The sequence below is a fragment of the Anomalospiza imberbis genome, chromosome 3, assembly GCF_031753505.1.
Source record: "Anomalospiza imberbis isolate Cuckoo-Finch-1a 21T00152 chromosome 3, ASM3175350v1, whole genome shotgun sequence".
NCBI lineage: Eukaryota > Metazoa > Chordata > Aves > Passeriformes > Viduidae > Anomalospiza > Anomalospiza imberbis.
In genome coordinates, this window is record NC_089683.1 from 101209205 (window position 1) to 101232553 (window position 23349).

The 23349-nt window shown below is 40.4% G+C and overlaps 1 protein-coding gene across 5 annotated transcripts in view; it reads right to left on the reverse strand.

Moving 5' to 3' along the window:
• PLCB4 (phospholipase C beta 4) overlaps positions 1–23349 on the reverse strand; it is a 185911-nt gene that overhangs the window by 69660 nt on the left and 92902 nt on the right. For 4 of the 5 annotated variants that reach the window (XM_068186061.1, XM_068186059.1, XM_068186060.1 and 1 more), the window contains exons 3-8: positions 14961–15061; positions 12724–12804; positions 12363–12422; positions 11005–11148; positions 1915–1994; positions 1316–1369 (exon numbers count right to left, since the gene is read on the reverse strand). In XM_068186061.1, the coding sequence (XP_068042162.1) occupies positions 1316–1369; positions 1915–1994; positions 11005–11148; positions 12363–12422; positions 12724–12804; positions 14961–15044 (503 nt within the window). In that variant the 5' untranslated portion in view covers positions 15045–15061. The remainder of the gene's footprint in view (positions 1–1315; positions 1370–1914; positions 1995–11004; positions 11149–12362; positions 12423–12723; positions 12805–14960; positions 15062–23349) is intronic. The other variant, XM_068186062.1, reaches the window with a different exon arrangement.

Here is a 23349-nt window from a genome sequence, read left to right on the forward strand (position 1 = left end):
ATTCAAATGTAAAGATTTAATACACTGGACCCAGTGAACTGGATTTTTAAGCAATATACAGTCTTCATACACAAATCAGTATGCTGCAGCCCAACAGAGAGAATTTATGCCTCACTAAATGTGATGTAAAATATTTAAAGGCAGAAACAGTTTCAGACAAGTTAGCACACTATAAATTCATACTGTGGAATAGGGTTCTGTGTTCAAGCACAGGCATAAAGCTGTAAAGTACTGAAAATTGATTTGTCTCTGTGGTATTATTGTTCCCTCCTCGTTACCCTCCAGCTGATGATATTCCTCATGGGACTCCTGCATAGGAGGTGCTTCATGGCAGCTGAGTTTGAGGAATAAGCAGGGACTTGGCCGTGTGAGAATTGGAAGATGAACACACTGAAGCAGCTTTAACACTGTCAAGGTGTCACCAGAGTCATGAAGCTAAAGAAATGTGGAAAGCAGCATGGCATGGCAGGCCCTTTGTCTTTTTGCAGATTCTATAGATGCAAAATCCTCTTTTCCTCCCTTAGAAAAAAACATGTTGTGTGGGGCTGATCTTACAGAGTCCTTCTTCTTGCTCCCTCCTGCGAGTTTCTCTTTATGAGAAACCAGCATGTCCCAAAAATCTGGTTTGCATGTACTTTATGAAGAGAAAAGCAGCTCAGTGTATGGGCAAGAATGAAGTCCTAGAGCAGGAGGGGGGAGCACTACTGCCTAGCCAGAGAGGACTGAAAACCAGTAACTTGTAATAGTTATCAGCTGCACAGAAGGAAAGATGCTGTTCTGGCTTTGCTGCTCCCAACAACAATAACCCAACAAGTTCATTTACTATGTGGACAAAACAAAATATCCTGGAGTTCCTATAAAAGAAAGAGCATTTTTGGCAGACGCATAAACACCTCTTTAACAAGGAACTGCAATTTAAAAGTACCTTTTTGTCCTCTACTTAACTGTCCTGCAAGCTTTTATGGTTCATTTTTAAAGTACTTTTTCAAATTTTACAACTGAAAAACTCATCCCAGGGTTTGAGGAATGTTAGGCTGAGAAATCTGATGCTCTTAGCTCTAAGTGACTTTGAAAACTATTGGAAGCACTCATATCTTCATTACAATGGACTGCAAAAAAAAAAAAAATTATTAGGGTAATAAGAAGTCCTGCCTGGCTTACCAAGGAGGGCAGATAAGACTGTCTAGTTCTGTACATACTCTTACATATGTATTAGTAATAAAATTAATATTATATTCCATTATTAAGCCACAGAATGTTATTAAAATTATAGAACTAGGAAGTAAAAAAACATAGAGCTCCCCAATATGCTTACCTCCGAACTGGAATTTTCCCATTTGTATTTGTTAGAAAGGCCAGCTTCATCCAGCTGAAATTAGGAATGAAATATTTTTAAAACATTATTTATTAAAATTGGGGTCTAGATACTTATGTTTAACTTGTTGCCATGTCTGCTAAATGAGTACAAACAAATAATTGTTCTGCAATAAAAACATTTTTCTGTAACCTTTTAGTGCTTGAGGCAGAGCAGTTCTTTAACTGTAAAGGCAAAAAGCAGCCCAAAAAAATCAGTACAGCAATTAACACCAGTGTGAAGATGACAAAGTCTCACAGGCTTTTGCTTGCATATGCATCAAGGAAAAAACAAACCAGCCAATAATTAGAACATACACTACAATAAATCAAATGAACAGTTACAAATTCTCCTGTAATTTCTCCTGGGCAGGTGCCAGATATAGCCTTGAGACATCTTTAGTCTCAATAAAAGACACATTCTTAACTCATTTAACACCATTTTCTTTCTGGTACTGTTTTGTAAATGTCAAACTATAAGAAACATTTTTTCCAATTCCCACAAGGAAAACACAAGGAGAGAAAAAGAAATGAGAAAGGGGAGGAAAGAAAGTAACTTACTGTTTCTTGAGACATGTCATTGGACTGACATTGTTAGCTCTAAAGTTATGTATGATGGATCCAAGCCCTTCTACCCATTGCTGAAAAACAAAAAAACAATACCAAATTAGCAAAACTGAAGAGGGAAAACTAGGAAAGTTAGGCTTGGGGGAAGGCTCCTCCTTGAAGCCATGGGTAATGTTAATAACCTGTGCTGAGGAAAAAACTGCCCACATCACAGCCCATACCGTGGAAATGCCCAGCCCCATTTCATCCATTTCACCCATCACTACTCATCCTCCACTAGACAAAGGGACTGTGCTTTCCATTCTTCCAAATGTTACATGTAGTATCAGCAGTGCCAAATAAATCAGTTTATTGCCAGCCAAGGCAAGTGATCCACTGACTGATTTATTAAGGCCTCCATTTATATCCTGTATGAACATTGGCCTCCCTTTTGGTAGCAGGGGGCAATATCAGCTCTTGCTGAGCTGATATTTATTTATGCTGAGGCCTCCATTTATATCCTGTATGAACACTGGCCTCCCTTTTGGTGGCAGGAAGCAATATCAGCTCTTGCTGAGCACCATCATCCAATGTGTGAGGACATATTTCACTGGTCCAGCTTAGAAAAGGAATGAAATAAAAGATCATTAAGCTAGAGGAGGCACAACAACTGCTCTAACATCCTGTTGCACATTCAAGCCCTGCTTGTTTTCATCCTTACAATGCACAGCATTCCAAATAATCCCTGGGGTGACTTCCAGCCAAGAGCAGCATTACAGCACTTCTGTAATTCCTCTTCCAAGGATCTATTTTTCTGCTGTAGCCTGCCCCCCGACTTTGCAGAGCTGCAGAGAAGCAGCTTAAGGCTTAGGCCCTGACATGAACCCTCATTGATTTCAGCGAGAATCCTGGCAGGAAAAAGCCACGGCAAGAGGAAAAAAAGGCAGTGCTACAAGCCAAGTTCCATCTCAATTATGCCATTGTAACACTAGGATTACTCAACTGATAATTTACACTGGTGGAATTGAGATGGGATTTGGTCCACTGCTAAACATTAACCTTGGGAATAAAGGAGCTTTTTGCTTCTGGCCAAATGCTGTGCATGCAGCTTGAGCTGACTTGGGCAGGATCCAGAATATGACACTCATAAATAGACACAGATGAGTGTATTTTTCTTTTCATGAATGAGTGCTGTACATCTGCAAGACAGATGAAAAAAATCATGATTTATATTGGAAGAGTACTAACCTCTTTGGGAAATGGCATATTGTAAACTGCAGGCAGCAAATCCCTGGGGTTAAAACAAGGTCTGAGGTGTCAATTCAACAGATAAGCAGCACACTTAAGGAGACTCCTGTTCTCATGAAATATTAAATCTGTTTTGCTTTAGGAAAAGTAGTCACTTTATTAAGATATGTGTTAATACTTAAGTGTTCTTTTTTAAGTTACCTTTTAAATAAGTACTGCATGAAACATTCATTTAAAGAGATCAAGTGTGTGTCTGTCAATAATTTGAAAAACAGAACTATCACTTAGGAAAAAAGGTAGCATTTGGGGTTTCCTTAGGTGTGTTTTTGGGCTTGAAAACAACCCCCCAGTATGAGTCTGCCCTCCCATTTCCCTTTTTCCAGCTGCATGAGTAAAATGACTTTGTAGTCATAGGCTGAAAGGACTGCCTAGGAAGATAAAGCAAGCAAGGTTCATGGGGCAAGATAATATTATTTATTAGAACTGATAGAACAAGAAACCACTGACAGATTTAGGAAACACTCATGTTTTCCTACAAATGTTCCCTCACCTCAGATGATAAAGTAATGGTGCTTGTGATAATTCCAGGGTAAATGCCTGAACAAATCTTACACCGACTTCAATTTCCTAGAACTGCTGAAATTCAACTATCATCAACAGCCTACGTTTGGTATTTGTGGTTTGTGAGGGTTTGGGGGGGGGGGGGGTTTGTTTGTTTTGGGGTTTTTTTGTCTTGTTTGGTTGTTTGTTTTTATTGTTGTTTAAATCAATGAAATACAACATTCCTGCTTCATTAACACTGTCACAGTTACAAAAACAATTATCCTTGTATGATCTGCAGTGGTCTGCAGCCCTTCAAAACTCCTCAGCCTTCCAACACTGACCCAACCAGTCAGTGGCATATTCACTGCAAACAAAAAAACCCTTGCAAAAATTAAATTACACCAAATGAATGTTGGGAATAAGCTGCAGTTTTTTTGCCATTTTTTTCTGCCAAAAAAATAACACTGGTACAGAACTGGCCATATCAGCAGTACTGACCATTTCATTTGGAGCTAACACTACAGATCCATTCTGATTTGAAGGTAGTGGATTATGGCTACACCAGCTATAACAAAAACTAACATTTAAAAGCAAGGCTGGCCAGCACTCAACTCTGGAGTTACTCCTGCTCATCTAGAAGAGCTGCCAAAAAGGAACACTGCTAGAAAAAAACATAAGTGAAGAGAGAAATCAATACACTAAGCACTTCCCAAGTGATTTTTTTTTGCAGGAGTTGTCTTGATGGTTCCCACTTTAGAGGTCTCCCTAACCTTTTTTCAGTGTTAATGTCCTTCCCTGACAGAGATGCCAAGTCAGGAATTGCACTCCCATGGAGCAAAATAGCACAAACCTCCAGCCAAACACTGATGAGCCACAAAAGCATCACACTGCTGCTGGCAGCAAGCAAAGGAGGGACCCAAGAGCCTCTGTCCAGCTCCAAACCATCTTCATGCTGGTGTGATGTGCCCTGGGCAGGAGGTGGCAGCTCCAGAGCCACACCTGCCCATCTGTTCCACCTCACAGAGCAGCACCTGGCTGCCTGCCCCTCGCTTTGGGGCCAGAGCAGCTTCTGCAGTGTCACGTCAGACGCTGCCCACGGTCATCAGCTGGCCCCACATTAACCAGGATTATAAAGGAAAACAAAATTCAACAACACATTCAACACAGTCAGACTTTTTGTCCCTCTGAGCCAGAATAGTCTCCCATTAATACTGCCTTCATACTTGCTTTTAAGGCACTGTGATCCAGTGCACAGATACTCACAAAATCCAATATCAAGATGGCAGTATATTGCTTTCCTGACAACAAACCATTCCCAGATTTAATGTACACTTGTCTGATGACCTTGCAGGAGGGATGAAAGAAGGGCTCAGGTTTTTCTCAGCTAACACACAGGCAAATACAGCAGCAGCCCTGCTTGTATTCTATGACAGCATCCCTTATTTTACAGATGAAGCTGAAAGACCTGTACATCTACTTAGGTAACAGGGATAGAGATCCTCTGTTCTCTTCTTTCATCCTCAGCATTTTCAAGTCACTGTCCATGCAAAGGATGAAAATCCTACAAGTGGAATTCTGAAATTAGGTATATAGGAAATACCTTGGTCTTAGGAAAAAAAATATGTCTTTGATAGAAATCAGGGCACATTTGATTCTTACTGATGCTAGTGCTGAATATTTTCTAATTTTCAGAATATGGTTCAGTACCTTTAATCTGTCAAGGTAACTCCTGAATGGCTTCCTATATACAAATATTATTCCAGATTCATAGAGGGATCTGGACCCTGATATCTACTCTTAGAAAATGAACAGTCATGAAAAGAAACAAAACCACACACCAGTGCATCTTAAGCTCAGAACCCCTTAGGCTGATACAAGAGGCCAAAATCTACACTGCAGGCTGGAACAAGCACTGTGTTGTTTTTCTCTGACAAGATCAAACACTGTCAAACATCTCTAGAAGGAGAAGGAGCAAGAAAAATTAATCAAAGAAGCACTCTCTTAGTTTTGCTGTCAGATTTAAATCCTTCTGAGGCACTTAGTGACCCCGTGTTAGCTGAGGTTCACTGATGAAACATGGGCACAACTGGCAGGGTGCACAAATAAGTTTGGCCTTTCAGTTCTATTTTAGCCATCAACCTCTCGTTTAGGCAGGGTTAAAAAGGACAAGAACTATGAAAGGTTAAAAACCACCATAGCCTACAGCTCATGAAATTCCAGACAAGGCCATGCATGGCTTATTCACCGATGGGATCAGTATTACCAGACCTCTTGAGATTTTACCTTCCCTTTTCCAGTGCAGTCTCTCCAGGGTTGCATGCCACTTATTCCAGGCATTAGAAAAGCCAGGGAGGTATTGCCCTCTGATTTTGGTGTTCAGGGTCTGGGACTGCCTGCCAAGGACTCCATAGCCTGAAGGCTCAGGAAGCCCGTAGAGAATCGTTTCCCACCTCTCCCCAGGACACGCGTGGGCTGGCAGGAATCACTGGCACTTGCCCTCAGCCAGCAGATGTCCCCATTCCCTCAATGCAAACATCTTGCAACTCCTCTCTGCTCAAGGAAAATCACCCAGGCAGACACAGCAAGGAGACCCGAGGAGTGACAGTGCCAAACCTCCCCGCTGCCCTGACCAACCGCAGCACTGATTTTCGCAGGACATCACTGTGAAAACACTGCAAGGATTATCACAGAGATAAAAGGGATCCGTCTGACCTTCAGGTATTCCAGCAGGAAAGCTGAGGCTCACAGGCTCTGTACTGGGAACCACCCAATGTCTCCAGACTGCTGCCACACTTCAGCCAAGCTTCCTACCCTGGAGTGGCTTTTCCAGCCTTGGAGGGGTCTGCTCTGAAAGGAGCTGGAAGAGCCACTTTGGCTGTTCTTGTATGCAAACTAAGAGAAACACAGTGGAGCTTTCACAGTGAAATCAACCTCCTGGCTATGGAGAACCAGGGCTAAACTTGTCAATTTACTGATGATTCCACAGTGGCACAGCCAAGAAAGTACATGGAAAGGCAGAAAAGCACATGCAAAGCACCAGTAGTCCACTGCAGGCTGGGAGATGGAGATTTCTCTAAAGAACATGGAAAAATATACAGAATAACATACACAGGTAAGCTGTGGTCATATATTCAACGCAGTAATGAGTTAGAAAAGTTTATCACATGGGTTATGAGATGTAAGCCACATACTTCCACAGTGGGACACAGAGAACAGCAGGAGGCTTCTAGAGATCTGTTCAAGAGTGTTTTGCAGGTTCCTTGAAAAGCTTTGCTTTGAAACATCAAAACAAACAAAGCTTTGGGAAAACAGAACTTTTCTGTAATATATTTGTGGAATATTCCCATGGGAATCTTCTGCTACTTTCTATTTGCCCTCTAAAGAATATGATTTGGGCTAATGTTTAACAGCTTGTTTCAAAGGCGGGGAAAAAAGGCAGGGTCAATTGGGCTGGACTGGATGGGCAACCTGGTCTCATGGAAGGTGTCCCTGCCCATGGCAGGGGAGTTGGAACTGGATGGTCTTTAAGGTCCCTTCCAACCCAAACTGTTCTATGATTCTATGAAACACAATTTTTTTGTAAATCAAGGAGTTTGATTAGTAGAAATACCAACAAAAACTATCAACCTGAAGTGCTTTGTCTTGTCATAACCATTTTAAACTTTAAAAAAAAAAAATCTCATCCCAGCTGAGAAGTTTAAGAATGTCAAAATGAAATGTTTTCAACTGCATTGACTTCCATGCCATGAATATTGTTAGCTGTGTGATAAAGCCTGCATTTACCTATATGTTGTGTGAGTAACGAAGCATTTTAGCCTGTTCTTTTCATTCTGGTGCCTCACAGGTTAGGTCACCAAAGTGTGAATCACTGTCTCAGTGACACACAGGTAGAATACAACTATTTTCCATCAAATCCAACTAAAGGTGGAAAACCAGTGTAAAAGGTTGCTCCACTCTCCTTCCCACTCTGTCTCCTCCATGACTGTTCACATCCTGGATGCACTGCCAGAGGAATGGATCAGCACCTCCCAAAGCCAGATTATATTAAACACTGGTGGGAGCTTTGCCTATAACCATGATTTTAACATTAAGGCTCTTCCTTGAATTGAGTTAGGAGTGTTCACTGAACTCTTCTGCCAGCAGGGCATGGGGAACAGTACTTTCAAGCAGAAGGACAAAATCTCTGAGGTGGAGAGATGGTCCTTTCCAAGGAAAGAGCCGAAGCTGGGAAAGAACAACCACCTGGGCAAATTCACCCCTGATTTGCACTAAGTAATGTTAAAGAAGCTGACTTAGGTTTACCTTTTAAGCTAAACTTCTAAATGCACTGCCAGAGTGGATAAGCAAAGAAGACAGAAAGTCCAGATTTTGGGTGGCTGAAGTACAACAGCTTTACTGGACTAACACCAGCGTTGGATAGGCAGCCCATGTGCCAAGGGCTGAGGCCTCACACCAGCACTAGATCACTTCTGCCCCAAGGAAATTCACCTCCAAATACTCACTGGCCTTTTCAACTGTCCTAGACTGAGGAAAACAGATTATCCAATTATTGGGACATAGAAAGTCCATCTGGGAAGTAAAAAAGAAAAATACACACATATGCTCTCATCTCTAATATATGTGTGTGTATGTGTGTGTTAATTTTAGCTCAGGATAATTTATTTAACCTGATTTAATCAGGATTCCAAACATCAGGTTTTAAATTCCACCTTTTACAGTCACTCTCTGCTACCACAGTGGAGCTGTTTTAGGAGTAGACCATGACAGCTGCTTGCAATCAGAGACAGAGTACACCCTATTTTGTGGCTGTTTTAAGAGTGGAAATGAAAACCAATTTCTCAGCTGAAAACACCAATAAAATTTAAGTAGATAGAATGTAAATACCAGGGCTGGAGCTTGGAGACAAGTGGAGAGACAATAAACACACTCTTGTTGCTGGAGTAGCTCTACTTGGAGCCCAGCAATGCCTTGGCCAGCCCTGCTGAGCACCAGGGGTACACGGGACACAGGTGACAACAGCCAGCCCGGGATGGGACCAGAGGGGAGGGTCCAGCACTGCCCACAGCAGGCACCAGCCCAGCTTCCACAGCTGGGGCACCCCCAGGGACCCTCAGTCCCTCAGGGACTGTCCCACTCTGCCACCCTGTGCCAGGGACCTGGCAGAACCTGCTTCCCAGTGGTATCACTCCTTGCATGGATAGGCTGAAGATGCCAGGAACTTCCACCAGTTTTCTTTGTCACGGTTAGCCAGTCCCATTCTAACCCAGCCTTCAGTGAGTAACAACTGCTTTGTTTCAACTGTAAATTATCACCTACAGAAGCCTTTCTAGGCAGAAAGGTTCTGAGCTTTTGCGCTTGAATCTGCCACTCAATTCCCTCATTTTAAAGTATCCCAATCAGGTACAGACCAAGGCTCTGTTCACCAGGGGGGGACAGCAGAAACTGCAGGTTTCGTACACAAATGTTACAACCCTCACACATATCTGGGCAGCTTAAGCTTTAGTCATTGCCCCTTCTCCTCTAAACTCTTGCCTCTGTCATTTCAAAGGAGGGGCTTTGAACAGATTAATTTGAGGCCTATTTTAAGCTGCAGTTAGCAGCTGCACAGCTACTCAATGCCATGAGAAAGCTTGGTTCTTCTGGAGGGGATTTACTGAGTCCCACAAGAAAGAGGTTTCCTCCTGAACACAACAGAAAGAATTAAGCAGGAGCACTTTTATGTACAGATAACTCCTAGAAAATTCCATTTGAGCACTGAAGTGCAGTAGCAAGTTGATGTATTTACCATATACCAAAGGTCAACACAGTACAGGCCAAATTCCCCAGCAAAGACAACTTAGAAAGCTCTGCATTGATTTTTTTTGGCTTGATCTGCTTCATGCTCTCCCTCATGCTCAAACATGTCATATCAGATGAGGTGGATCATCACTGCCGACAGTTCTGGATATATATTTTGGTGGAAAAGCTCCCAAATGCCGGACTCTGACTTCCATGGGCCTCTCAGAGCCTGCCCACTGCAGCATGACACACCATTTCTGTAAGGCTTGGCTGTTAATGAGCAGATCTTTTCTACAGCATAATTAGCTCATCTCTTGTGACAGCCTCTGTAATGGGCCAACATTCTCACAAACCAATTAATCTAATACAGGTTATTGAGATCTAAGGTGGCTGAGAAACTTAACTGCAGCTGCTTTCAGAATAAATCATAGATGCTGCTGGGTTGAGTATGAAAGTGAATGGTGCCAACAACTCCTTTGCTTTGCTTCTTTTTTCAAATGCTTTCAAAACATAACTCTGACACGTCATTTCCCTTAAGGCCTGCTGAAAATACACAGTAAAATCAATTTAGTGTACCCCTGTAAGTCATACAAGTGTTTCTCCTATAAAGGAGTTTACTCAGCATTGCCAGTGATTCCAAAGGTATGGATCCAAAGCAATGAAAAATAAACCAGGTCTGGCAAGGGATTTAGTGATGTTGCATTCAGCAAACAGTTTTAAAGGAGCTGATTTACCAGGTGTATGATACCGATCACTATTTAATATTTATCTCACAGGCAGAACAGATTATAATCCTAAATACCCTAAATACATACAGACAGAGAATAAAAGCAAAGAGTGCGTATTTTAAACCCCCATGAATGTCTGGATCTCAGCTAGCAGTGTACTATCAGCACTCTGAGCAGGTTTCTCAGAGCAGTTTACAGCTGAGTACCAGGGCAGGTGGAGGCCAGGACTTGCATGAGAACTGCAGTCTCTAGCTCTCAGGAAGGATGACGTGTAAAAATGCACCATTGTTTCCTTAGGGCTGTTCCATGTCAACGGGAAGCAGAAAAGAACCTGGCTACACTGGGATCCCCATAACTGCAGAGAGTTTCCTTTCCTGCTTTTGTTTTTTTACATAATATGAACCACATGATACAATTAGGTTATCAGAACAGAATTTTGAAGGGCTGAACTCCACCCACCAGGAAAATGGCAGCAATTGCACTTCCCTTCAGCATCCCTGTCACAGACCCAGCATCACCACCTCATCTGCTGAGCCAGCCCCACACAGAGGCACTGACCAGCTCAGGGAATGCTCTGTGCTATACACAATGGTCTCACTGTCGAATTTTGATGACCCACTGTGCACTGACTCTCACCATGGCACACAGACATGCTCCACATGGACGTTTGCTGTCCTCTGGAAGAACGAGGCAGCAGACACTAACCCAGGTATTTCAGTCAGCCATGCAGGCAGACTTAGGAAAAACAATTGAGCACTGCTGATGAGCTCTTCTTTCAACTTCCACACACTGTTTAATTGTGAAATACCTTGGCTATTTCTGTGTTTTCTGCTACCATGAAAGTGAAGCTGATGTTCACCAGATCTGTGCCACTGCAAACACACACTATCCGTCCTTCCAACTCGTTTTCTGATTTTCCAACAGCCTCGAGTGCAGTTAGTATTTTGGGATCCTGTGAAACAGAATGAAGAACTTGTTACATTTGCAACACTTCTGCTATACAAGGCACTATGGTAAAAATGCATTTTCACCTCCTTATCCATTTACACCTTTAAACTTTTGCCAGTCATCGTAGATGAGTGCTTTCACTCAGAAACATTTTGTGCAAACCTGAAAAACCAATATATTCTAACAGTTAGGAACATGATTGTGAGAACTCATATTTTCATCACAAAGAGGAAAAATTAATCACTCCAAGGACTGGAAACAGAGGATCAGTACTAATCTCTAAGTTAATTACTCCAATCCAGTTAAGTCCATAGTTTCTGAGAGTCACAATCTCTGTGACTCCTTGGCCGTTTCTTAGCGACGTGTCACACAAACTGCTGTCCCTGCTGCTGGAGATTTAATGGGCATACTTTTTTAAAGACAGAGCTGAAGTCTGAAGCACACTGGTGTGGCTGTGAGCATGGGGAGGATGGGGTTGTCTGCATCACCACATCTCTTGCCCCTTCTCTGTGGGGCAGAGATCTTGGCCTGTGGATTCCCAAAAGGATTTCTAAGAGAGAGTTACCTACAGGCAACACAAAACCGCTTAACATGTGAAAGTGGAAATGCAGGGCTCACAACAAATCTTCTAAACTGAAGGCCTGCTGGAAGGAGAGCCACAACTCAGTGCAGAAAACCCTGCATATTCCTTCTGAATACTACTGAGCATATTTCCAAAGGTTTGGGGTTCTCCAAAACTCCTAGCTAGTACTTCTGCTGATACTCTTTAAGAGGCAGATTGTGACCAGCTGCCCTCTCTGTCCACCTAAATGCATAAAGAGGGATGCAAACAAATCTTTCTACAGTTTATGGCAACAGAGTGAGAAGATAAAATAAATTCAAACAGCTCAGAACAAAATGAAACTTTTTTTTTCAGATTCCTAAAACAAGTATCACAATAAACTGTTACAAGATAATTAAAATCTCCTGATATGTGCTCTTAATGTCTGTTCAGCTTTCAGTGCATCCTAAATCCTGCAGTACATCAGAAAGACCAGATGACTGAACTTGCGCACTGCAATCACAACAAATCACTGCAAAATTTCAAATCTGAGGCTATGATTGCAAAATAAAAGCTGTGTTACTGGTATTATTTAAAGAAATGAATGGCATCCTGCATTTCACCTTCAGCTTAAATATTCTTTGTTCAAATGAAAGTATAAAGTAAATATAGAGTACCTTTGGTACAGCTCCAAAACGAACACTGTTGATCAGGGAGCATTCTAATACCTGTCCCTCCTGAAAGGACAAAAAGGGTGCAAGTTCAAAGGTCTGCTGAGACATGGTTCCACTGGGAATTTCAGCAGAAATAATCAGTGAATTTTATTGGCAAACTCTGTTAATAAAACCCAAGCAGTATATTTCCCTTTAATATGAGTTGGTTCCCACTTAAATTCTTCACTTCTATTAATTCTAAAAAGAATAGGATGAGGACTAGTTTCGTAAATAAACTAACACAGTATTTTAGATTTTAAAAAACCAGAATATACATAAAGTGCAATAGCATATAATATACATTCCTGACATAATTCCAATATACCTTTCCTTCACTTTTCCAGCTCAGAAAAAAACCAAATTCATCCACTTGGAAGAGACAGTTGCTTTCAAAGACAAAAGATTCCTATAGAAAAGAAAATACAGACCATTATTTTAGTCAGTTTAACAAATATAAATTATTTATAATTCAAAAATAAAGGACTGTTCTGTTTCTTCCCAAAGACCCTCCTGCAGAATTTGCTGTTCCCAAAAAAATAGAAACAAGGGAGGCAGGCTTTTGAAAAAGAGATCACTTTTAATGATTTGTCTTACTGTTGACACTTGAGACACTGGAATGCACATAATTAATATTTTCCTACCGCGTTGCAATTAAATGAAGATGATTTATTTAATAGAAGCAGTGATTCTTACCTAATAAAAAATATTAATGAAACGGAACTTCAAGAAATTTATTGAAAATGAAATGCTTTAAGGTAAAAAATATATAATTTGCCTATGCCACCTTCACGATCAAATGGCCACATTTCCTTTTAATGTGCAGAATTTGGGAAGCAATTTTCTGTTGCACTACAGCAGTGTACATGCTGTGAGCACTTTGCAGCAGAGTAAATGACAAGCAGAGCTTGAAGGATATTGATTTGTAGAAGAAATCAGGAAAGAATGGCATTCCAGAAAGACTGGGCGAGGCAAAAAATAAGATTAGCTGAATTTAAAAAGAAATTTCCTCCACACACCTCCAGCCTCAATTAGAACATCATAAATTAAGCTAAATGCAGGAAAACAGTGTGCAGAATCAATCACTTCTTCAAGAAAAAGAGGATCCAGAACTTCCTGACTTCCTTAATTGAATAGCGACGTGAATTTGTGGGAAGAGCCCTCTGTGAGGAAACAAAGCAGGCTCCCAAGTTTGCCACAGAAAACCTGGAACAAACTGCAGCAACTGGGAGCAGGAGGGCATCACAGGATGGGCAAACAACGTTCTGCTCCACGGGGGGAAAGCAGGACTCCATTTCTGCGGGGTTTTGGGGGGCAGCAAATCCAGCTGCAAGGAGCAGGAGCTTGGTGCCAGCTCTCGCCCCACGTGTGCCCAGAGCTGTGGAGTGTCCCAGAGGTGCCTGCTGAGAACAGAACAGTTGTGCCTGACACTGTCCCTGCCACCACATCCAAGCGGTGACACCCAGGTGCCCAGCAGTGTCCCTGCCATCACACCCAAACTGGAGCACTTAGAACTCTCTGCTGTAGCTGCCCACTCTCTGTTCCTTGTTGAAAGGCGAGAGAACAACCAGGGGCTGCGCCCCTCACTCCGTTCCTCACAGGCTGTTTCTGCAGCAGAGTTTGCTGAAGGAAAAAAAAGCTTTTTTTTCCCATGTCCGCCACTATCTACTTCATTTATCTGGCCCCAAATCTGGAAATCCAGTGCAAACCAATTATCCCTATCTTGACAAGCCTTGTGACAAAAAATACCTTTTACTTACATTTCAAAAGATAAGAAAATACTAATATCCCTGAAGGCATTTACCTGCAACTTCTAGAGATCTCCTGTTCAAACAAGATTAAAAATAGCCCCTGATAAAATTATTCTTACCAGCATATCAATGCTGAGTATAAGGTAAACTTCTCAGTACTTTATTTCAGCTGCCTGTGTAAAATGTCCTGTTTTGCATTCCTTTAATAAATGTGGATTAAAGCGTAGCTGAAAGCAGGATCATAGTAATCATATTTCAGATAGAGTGCAGATTGATTTTCTAAAGTAGATAAAACCACTCCAGTTCTGAAATGATGCATTTGAATCAGAAAACGAATTTGCTGTGTTCTCTGACTTTCCCTTGTAATAGACAGGTCCTCAGTTTATATATTTAAAAAAAAAGCAGCATTCTTCCTCCGTCCATTTGATAGATAGTACAAAAATTTGAAGGATCCACTTTGTTTAATAATGTGCTTTATGAATCTGCAAAGATGAGAGTTTTATACACATTACAGATATTTTGATCCAATTCTCCCTTTCTCTTCCTCAGGGCTTATGTCAAATCAGAGGGATTAAATATATTTTAAAGCTATTTCTTTTAAAAGCAAAAAACCCCTATGTAGCAATAAAGTCTGTTGGTATTGCCTACCCACAGACAAGGGTTTTCTGAGAAGTTTTTTTTTTCAATTTTTTCTGAGAGTATTACCAGAAAAAATTAAAGTTTCTTTGTGTATAGTGAAAGCAAAACATGAAATATTCTGGAACTTCTGCATATTTAAAAGAGAATAGCAAATGAAAGGCAACTGGCTTCTTACCTCTTCGTATCTATCAAACACAGCTCCATCTTGCATAAAAGAGGGAACTGGCTTCTGCCAGTTAAATTCATAAGGTTTTGCCATGATTACAGACGAAAAACCTGAAATGGAATGGAAAAGCACAGTTCAATTACTGTCCTTCAAAAGGAGTATTTCAAAGGCCAAGCAGGAAAAAAAGTGACTTTTAGCTTTTTCTTTCATACAGAAGTACTAAAAAGTCACAGTGCATTTCCAAATCAAGAGCTTTCCTCCTAGGAATAATTTTGTTTCATATCTTTAAAATGGAAAATACTTGTAAAATGTGTGTATGAACTTAATCATTTGAAAAACACTTGCACTGTAACTTCTAGAGTACAATGAGGCTGGGATTAACCTAGCTCTAGGTGACCAAATACCACAACCTGTAATGCAGACAAATACTTCTTTTTTTACTGGAAAACACCAGATGTTACAGAGACAGATTAAACTTTTTCTTAACATCCTAAACTGTATGCTACAGTGGCAAAATACATTTTTCTGTTTCAAATTTCATTTATGTTAAATAAATTCCTGGGTATTTTCAGTTGTATTTTATCCATAATTCAAGATGTGAATAATATATATGTCAAAATTCATAGGGAAAAATCCTGTTTAGAGATATAGGCCATTAAATAAAACTAGGTAGTTGTCTTGTGCACTTCTGCAAGAGAACAAATGTCAACAAAATTGTCAATTTAAAATAAAACCCAGAAGTCATATTGTATGGACATTACAATAAAGACAGCAAATTATCCAGTTGCTTTCCAATGCCTTCCAGGTTACACTGGAAGGGGCAGAAAATGGGGCAGAAAATGGGGCAGAAAATGGGGCAGAAAATGCCCCAGCTAAATACTCTGAGATTTCATTTAAGTTCTTTTCATCTGAAGTGGTTGCTCCTGCTTCCTAATGCCATCCAGGTCACACAGCATCCTGATCATCCCTTTATCCATTGGGGCACAAAGAGTGGGAATGCCCTTGGCAGCAGCAAGGCCAGGTAAGCTGAGTGCTGGATGTCAGGGAATTGTGCTGTGAGAGGGGACATGGAGGGTGACAGCAGGACAGGGCCACCCCACTGAGCCCAGCCTGTCCTGCTCGTCCCTGCAGTGACAGCTGGGGATGCTTAGCCACTCCTGACTGCCCCCAGAGGCACCACACGGGTTAAGGGTGACCAGCCCTGCACCTGCTGCAGCACAGGCACAAGACCTGGGAACATTTCTCCAAGCCAGAAGAATAAAGAGTCACATAAAACTCCAGGGAGAGCATGACAGCCTGGGCAATGCATGCACACAGAGATGTCTTCTCTGACTGAATTTTAAACCCAGAATAAAGGCAAGTGATTAAAAGAGCCTAAGAACTTTGTAGTATGCCCCTTGTCTGTCTTGCTTTCATTCACATAAAACATCTTCTAACAAGAAAAAGAATGAGAACAAAAGAACTGTTAAAAGACTGTCCAACATTTGCTTTAAGAACAGTTATTTTGGTAATTTTCTACTGAAAAAACAACCCTACTACTTAAAACATGCAAAGTACATTTTCATGTTAACCCATCTCCTGCCCTTTTTTGGTCATTGATAGAGAAATCAAAAACACTGTTTGACAGTTATATATACATGTCACCATTAAGTGTTCATTTTAATTGAAAACAGGATGAAAATTCAAAATAATTGGTGTCTATTTCCTAATCTTAAAAAAAAAGGCTAAATTATATTTAAACTATTAGTCTGTACCTTTTTTCTCCCAGTGAAGCTTTGAAGAAAATAGATCATCTATATCCAATATCTTATCAAAAGCTCCCTTTTCTTTTAGCCACTCCTGTGCATTTGGCCCTTGCCACACTGTAAACAAGGAATATAATTTTATTAATGAGTATTATGAGATGGTTTGAGATTCTTTCAAGGAAAGTGCCAATTTTTTTTTAAATACATATAATTTTCATGTCTCTTCCAATTCAGATCAGCCTAGAGCTGCTTTTCCCTCATTTCATGAGGGAAGCTGGATATCAGGATAGCCACCCCATTGCAGCAGCATGATGGGGCCATGTTCTTTGCAGCTCATGGACTTCACATAGCAGCTCAGAATAATCACAACAAATTGGAAACATAGTGGCTGTTCTTAAGGCAAAGGAAACTTAAAACATACACACCTGAAGTGATAACCACTATTTTTATGGCATGGTGGCTGTTCCCCTATCGATTCAAATGTCTTCTATTATCAGAATGGTCTTCAAATACAACAGGTAGTTCATGCAGCAATAAATGCTCCCATCCCTCTGGGAAAAGCTGACACATTCTGTGCTAAAACACCAGAAATGTGATGGCACTTTTAAGGCTGTGAAGAATATTCCTCCACAGTCCCAAGACTGTAGAAATGGCTTTTTCCCCTTTTATACTGGTGCTGAACCCCACACAAACCCAGATTTAAAAGTTCTGCAAGTGCCCTGAAGTGCTGTGTAGGGCACATCCTAATGCTCCTTCCACATCTGGCACTCTGAAACCTGGATGGGAAGAGTGCTTGGGCACACACTCTAACTCTCAGAAAGACTCACCACCTTAACACTACACACATGCACCTGGTCAACACAGCTGAGCTCATCATCTAGTCCCAGAAACAGAGCTCTGGAAAAGCCTCCTCCACAGAGGTCCTTCCTCCATCTGAGTACTCACACAGTCTGATGAACCCGTTACTTCATCGCTGAGACATTACACAGAAGGAGCTCCTCAGTTTGTGCTGCAATGCACATTTCTCAAACCTTGCAGTCAGCCTGAGCCCTCTCCACTTTCCCTGCTGCCTTTCTGAAGTCAGGGGTCTGGACCAGGACCAGTAACCCAGCACCACCCCCTGTCACAGGAACCAGGACTACAGCCCTTCATCTTATTTGCGTAACCTTGCGTTTAGCGGCAAGAAAACATGCCTGACTGCTCACAATTCATCCAGCAAACAACTTCTGTCTCAGGGACTCCAGCTCGTTGTTATTTCCCACCTTCCCAGCCCCTTCTTTAGCTCTGCTCTCATAGGTCACTTCAGTTTACAGATGAACAGAGACAGATGAAGTGTGAGAGAAAGACAGCTTGAGTACATGCAGCAAGGAGTTGGAGGAATCGTAACAACATTTTTAAGCCTTATGCTTTGGCAGCTGTGCAGAAGGTGAAGAAAATTCTCACTGCCTTTAGAAAAGCTCTTTTCAGTCTCTCACATTTTTTACACTCCTCTCAAAAATCCATTTTCTTCTTAACCCTGTTAGCTTTTAAGATCACCAAGCTAAAATACAAAATATTCCCCTGTCACTCTTTGGACCTCTGTTAATTTTCATCAATTTTTTTAGCAGTTCAAAGACAGTGAAAAACAACACCAATCCCAACCAGCAAACCCAAACAAACATGACATTGTAGCTTTCATATGGATGCAAATATATGCATGCATATATTCTCACTATGATGAGAATCAAGAATTAGCCTCTTTAGAGAAATTAAATAACAATGAAATGTGTGAGGATTCAACTGGGAGACATAGAAGGTTAAGGAACTAAATTTAAAGGCAGTAAAATTTTAATTTGAAAACTTTTATACCGCCTCAAAAACTGAAATCAAATCTTCTTACTGACTTAAGAGTTCTCAAAGTATAATAACTCCTCTGAATACATACCATTCACAAAAGTAGAAAGAACACTGTTATAAATACACCTCAGGAGTTAATTAATGACTACGAGGGAGATGTGGGTGAAGTGCAGTAGTTAAATGCCTCTTGCAGTATCTCCCTTTCTTCCAACACTGATTTATACCTGAAGGCATGATTTGGATGACATGAAATTCACCTGAAGTACCCAAAGAGCGAGGACACAAAATTAACCATATTCAGAAGAGCATTAATTAACACAAAAGTCTTCCTCTTCTGTAAGCTTGGCTGCACTAAGCTAAATCTGAGGCGTGTGGGCTATAAATCCTGGCGTTTTTCTTTCTGTGACCAAAAGAAGGACAAGGTGTGGCTGAACAGGAGGAGGAAAGGATTCTGTTAATATGAAGGAGACAAATGTTTGGGGAAAGAGGTGATATTCTAAACTAATCCACAGGGCTGGCTAGCATGATGGATAGGATACTCCTTGCATCCCATAAACATCCTGTCAATGTTGAGACACTGCTGGAAAGGACAGCAGAGTTCCTCAGAGCTGACCCCCCCAGTTTCAAACACAGAAACACAATTTCCGCACTTTGCTTAGCCCCGAGTATCTTAACAGGACTTGTCAAATTTTTTTTATTCATTATTATTTTTGCCTCTGGAATGAATCCCTATTTGCTGAGTGACAGGTGAGGAGGCTCTACACACTGTGTTTGCCATTTCACCTCTTGGAATTACATCCCCTAAACTTGTGCAGCACCCACCCAACACTATGCTGACTTTAGTAATCTTGCCCAGGATGTTTTTCTTACAGATATAAGGAAGCAATTAAAAAAACCCCAAAAATGAATTTATTTCTCATTCCCAGTCATCCCAGGACATCTCCCCACCTTGAAGTATATGTAACCTTCACCATCAGTCCTGTTTGGTAAACAAGATTCTATATTACAAAGACAACCAGATCTAGATCAGCAGATTTCTCTAACTTTTGGGGATTTTTTATGGTGTTCATCCCAGTCCAGCAAGTCTCCCTGCAAAGCTGTGGACTAGAGTGAAAATCCAACTGTCCATGACCAAACAGGCAGTGCAGCACTGAAATTCTTTTTAAAATGCCCCTTTCATTTTTTAATGAGGCTTTGAAGTACTTTCATATTCAAATACTGTAAACATTTCTAGAAACTTGAAGAAAAGTCAAAACTTCATGTATTTACTCCTCAAGGTCAAATTCATTTGGTCATAAAGGTACTGACATTAACATAAGCAAAATGCAGAGACAAGGAAAATGAAAAAAAGCAAAATGCAGTTTTATGTCTTTTGAACATGAAACCTTGGTTTCAACTCTAGAACTTAAAATTCAGAGTAAGTTTTAAGAAAATAAAAGCCACTATAGTGTGAATTCTATGTAAAAAGTAACAGGGTCATGCTGCTGAATTTCTGCAGTGCCCAATATATACTATAAGACAGTTCCAAGATTTCCCAGCTCTCCAAGCTGTTCCACAGTCAAATTTGGATAGTTTTGTTTTTTTTTTTCCTTTTTTTCAAGATTAATTTTTTAGCAGTCTATTTTTAAACACATTATTCCCACAGCTAATGCAAGCAACTGAAACCAGTTCTCCCCAAAACAGGTCCAAGAAGAATACCAGACACACGACAAGAATACCTGAGCACACATCACCTAGCACTGCTCTCCATTTCCATTTTGTCTCATTTTCCATTCCATTTGAATTGCTGGAATGCACTGGCATGCAGGGGCAGCTGAGGGCTTAGACCACGACAAGAATGGGCCTGTTCTGAGCTCATCTGCTGAGCATTTCCCCCAGGTCAGTGAGGCTGCCCGTGCAGAGCTCAGAAATGAGTACCTGCTCCTGGTCCTGCCTTCGGGTCCCAGCTGTGCCTCAGTCACCACCTCTGATGACAGCCACTGTTTCTAACAAGTGGAATTCCTAGGATAAAACACAGGACTCAAACGTCAGCCCCCAGCTTCCTCACATATTTTTCTTCTTGTCTTAATGGCTTCCTAGTTTGTTCATAACTAGAGTTTTCCCAAACCTTCCTACTCATTTGAAAACTCTCATTTTTTGACATAAGTGCTGACCACCCATCCTCCTTGAGGGGGACAGCATATGCCTTTATGAGAAGTGAACGGAATAGAAAGAGACTTGCTGGTTTTGTAAATAAACTTATTCTGGTATATTTCCAACAGTATTACAAAACTCTGTTCTGACAATTAGAAATACATTTAAATCAAGCCATTATGGAAAGTTTCTCAGATGATTCACTCAGGTCTAATTTCTCACAGATTTCTAAATTACAGACATTTGTATGCCCAAGAAGGCAAATTATTTCTCTGCTTAGCAGCAATACAGATCCACTAGAGCAGAGTTTCCCTTTTGAACTGATCACCAAAGTCTTCTGGACTCATCACACATTGGGATCAGTCCTTGTGTGCAACCGTTGTAAACCAGCTTTACTAGTTTCACTTACTGACCAAAAGGAGCCTTCAGATAGATATCACTTGAAATGCCTGGAAAAACAAAAATAAAGTTGCAATTGCAACACCAAAGTGTTCAAAGAAAAGGTAATATTTTTCTCATTTTCAAAAACACTCCTAAAGCAATAAGAGAATCTATACATAATCCTAGAAAATGTATGACTGGAATAGTGAGCTAAAATGCAGAGCTATCAGAACTGGATGTTTCTAAAAACTTAAGTGTTAAAAATTAATAAACCAGACATAGAAAACTACAAAACTACAAATTTCTTGGAATAAGTAAAGTTGTATTTACTATCCTTTCCTTCTGTTGATATGAAATTTGGTGTTCATATTCTCAATTTTGTAACAGCAAAGGTGAGAGGAAAAGGGAAAGGCACAGATCTCCGCAAGGGATTATTTCAGCATTATTTCATAATGTTGTGAATTGTACAGAGGATTTAGCAATCTGACTCATCAAAAGACAGTAAATGACAATTGATTTTCATTTACACATATTATTCAGAATGCATCTAACAGCAACATTTTGCTTTAGATCTGTCAAGTGAACTTCCTTTCATGTGAGCATGTGATGAGGAAACACTCCCTAGACCCTTCCCTGTTTTGTCTCATTCTAATAACACCAACCATACAAAACATTAAGTTGTCTAAAAATGTGGAAGATGCTACATTTTTATCTTTAGTCATGCAGAAGTCTTAGAGGTGCTCAAGATTCATTTAGTATAATATCAAGTGTACCATTTCCTGGAAGCCATCTCATCCCTAGGTAGTAATAGACAGCAAATTGGACTTTGATGGAAACAATGGTTTGTGTAATCGCTGCCAAGATCCTTTCTGAATTGCTATAGCATGTGATAGATGTATACAGTGGGTCTGGATTTAACCAGCAGTGACTTTTATTAAGTTTAATTACTTCACTCTGTGCCTTTCAATGGAAGGCAGTGTTAAAACAAAGGCTACCTCATGGAATAACAAAACAAACAAACAAACAAACCAACCAACACTCAGCACTTGCAAAACATCTCAAGTATTTCCTGATTTACTGAAGCCCAAACTCTCTCTTTACAGTTTTGTAAACTCGGACACCTTGTATCACTATAGCAGCAAATTACAGCCTAAAGGAATGGGATTTGTCAGATTTATTAAAAAAACAAGTCTTCAATATGGTGTTTGGGCAATTAATACCATACTTAATTTCTACTGTTGTTTAATCTGCTGCTGACGTGTAATACATCTTAAGTCAGTGAGTAGTGTTTCTCACTTTTAGGTACACCTGTACAAAGTGTTTGTGCAAATTATTTGAATTAAAATCATGGGTGATTTTGACCTTTAGAACTTCAGTTTCTTCTTTTTAGCTTTATTCTGGTGCATTGTGCTCTAAAACATCTGAAACAGAAGTGGTTCCTGTACTTTAACGTGATAGGAAGACAGGAATAAATGTTTGAAATTAAAATTCTAGAAACAGTTCAGGTGGGAGTACGGATAAGCACCAAGCAACAGTAAGTGAGCATCACTCCAACTACAAATGCAGGAGTTCAGGTATCCAAGGACATAAAACAACTGCAAGATCCTAAGACTGAGTTATTAACTACAAATACCATGAAGACAAACTTCCAAACTGCATTAATATCAGCAGTCTTTCCTTTCTAAGTGCAAGGAAAAGTTTTGGAAAGAGCACAATATAGTACCTCAAACAAAAATAAAACAAACTACAACTATCAGCTGCTCCGTGACCACATCCTGAGGACACAGTTGTCTGTTTCCAAACACTGACACAGGCCCGGACTTTATATTAATAAAATCCAATGAAAGGTCAAGATCATATTTTTGTAATAACTTCTAAATCCCTGTGTGTTTGAAATAATCCCTCCTATGGTCAGGTACTTTAGTTCAAACCAAACTTTAATAAAGTTTGGACATGATTTATTAGGATCTTTTTCAAAATATACAGATATATTAAAAACTAATAAGCTGTGAGGAACATAGATGTTACTTTAAAATCTAAAATTAGGAAAGTGACATTATAATTCGCTGGTTTTCTGGATGAATTCTGAGAAAACAAGAGTGATCCACATTGTTGGCTTAAAATTTCAGACAAAGCTAAGGTAATTGGCAATTGTTCCAGCAGTCTAAAATGCATTAATATCAAAAAGCTGTGTTCATTATTTGACAGTTGGCAGTGTGTTAAAAGTAGGTATTTGTTGGAAGTTTAAACCAATTACAAATTTATTGGTAGCCTGGATAAAGCCTAGGAACTACAGTCACCAT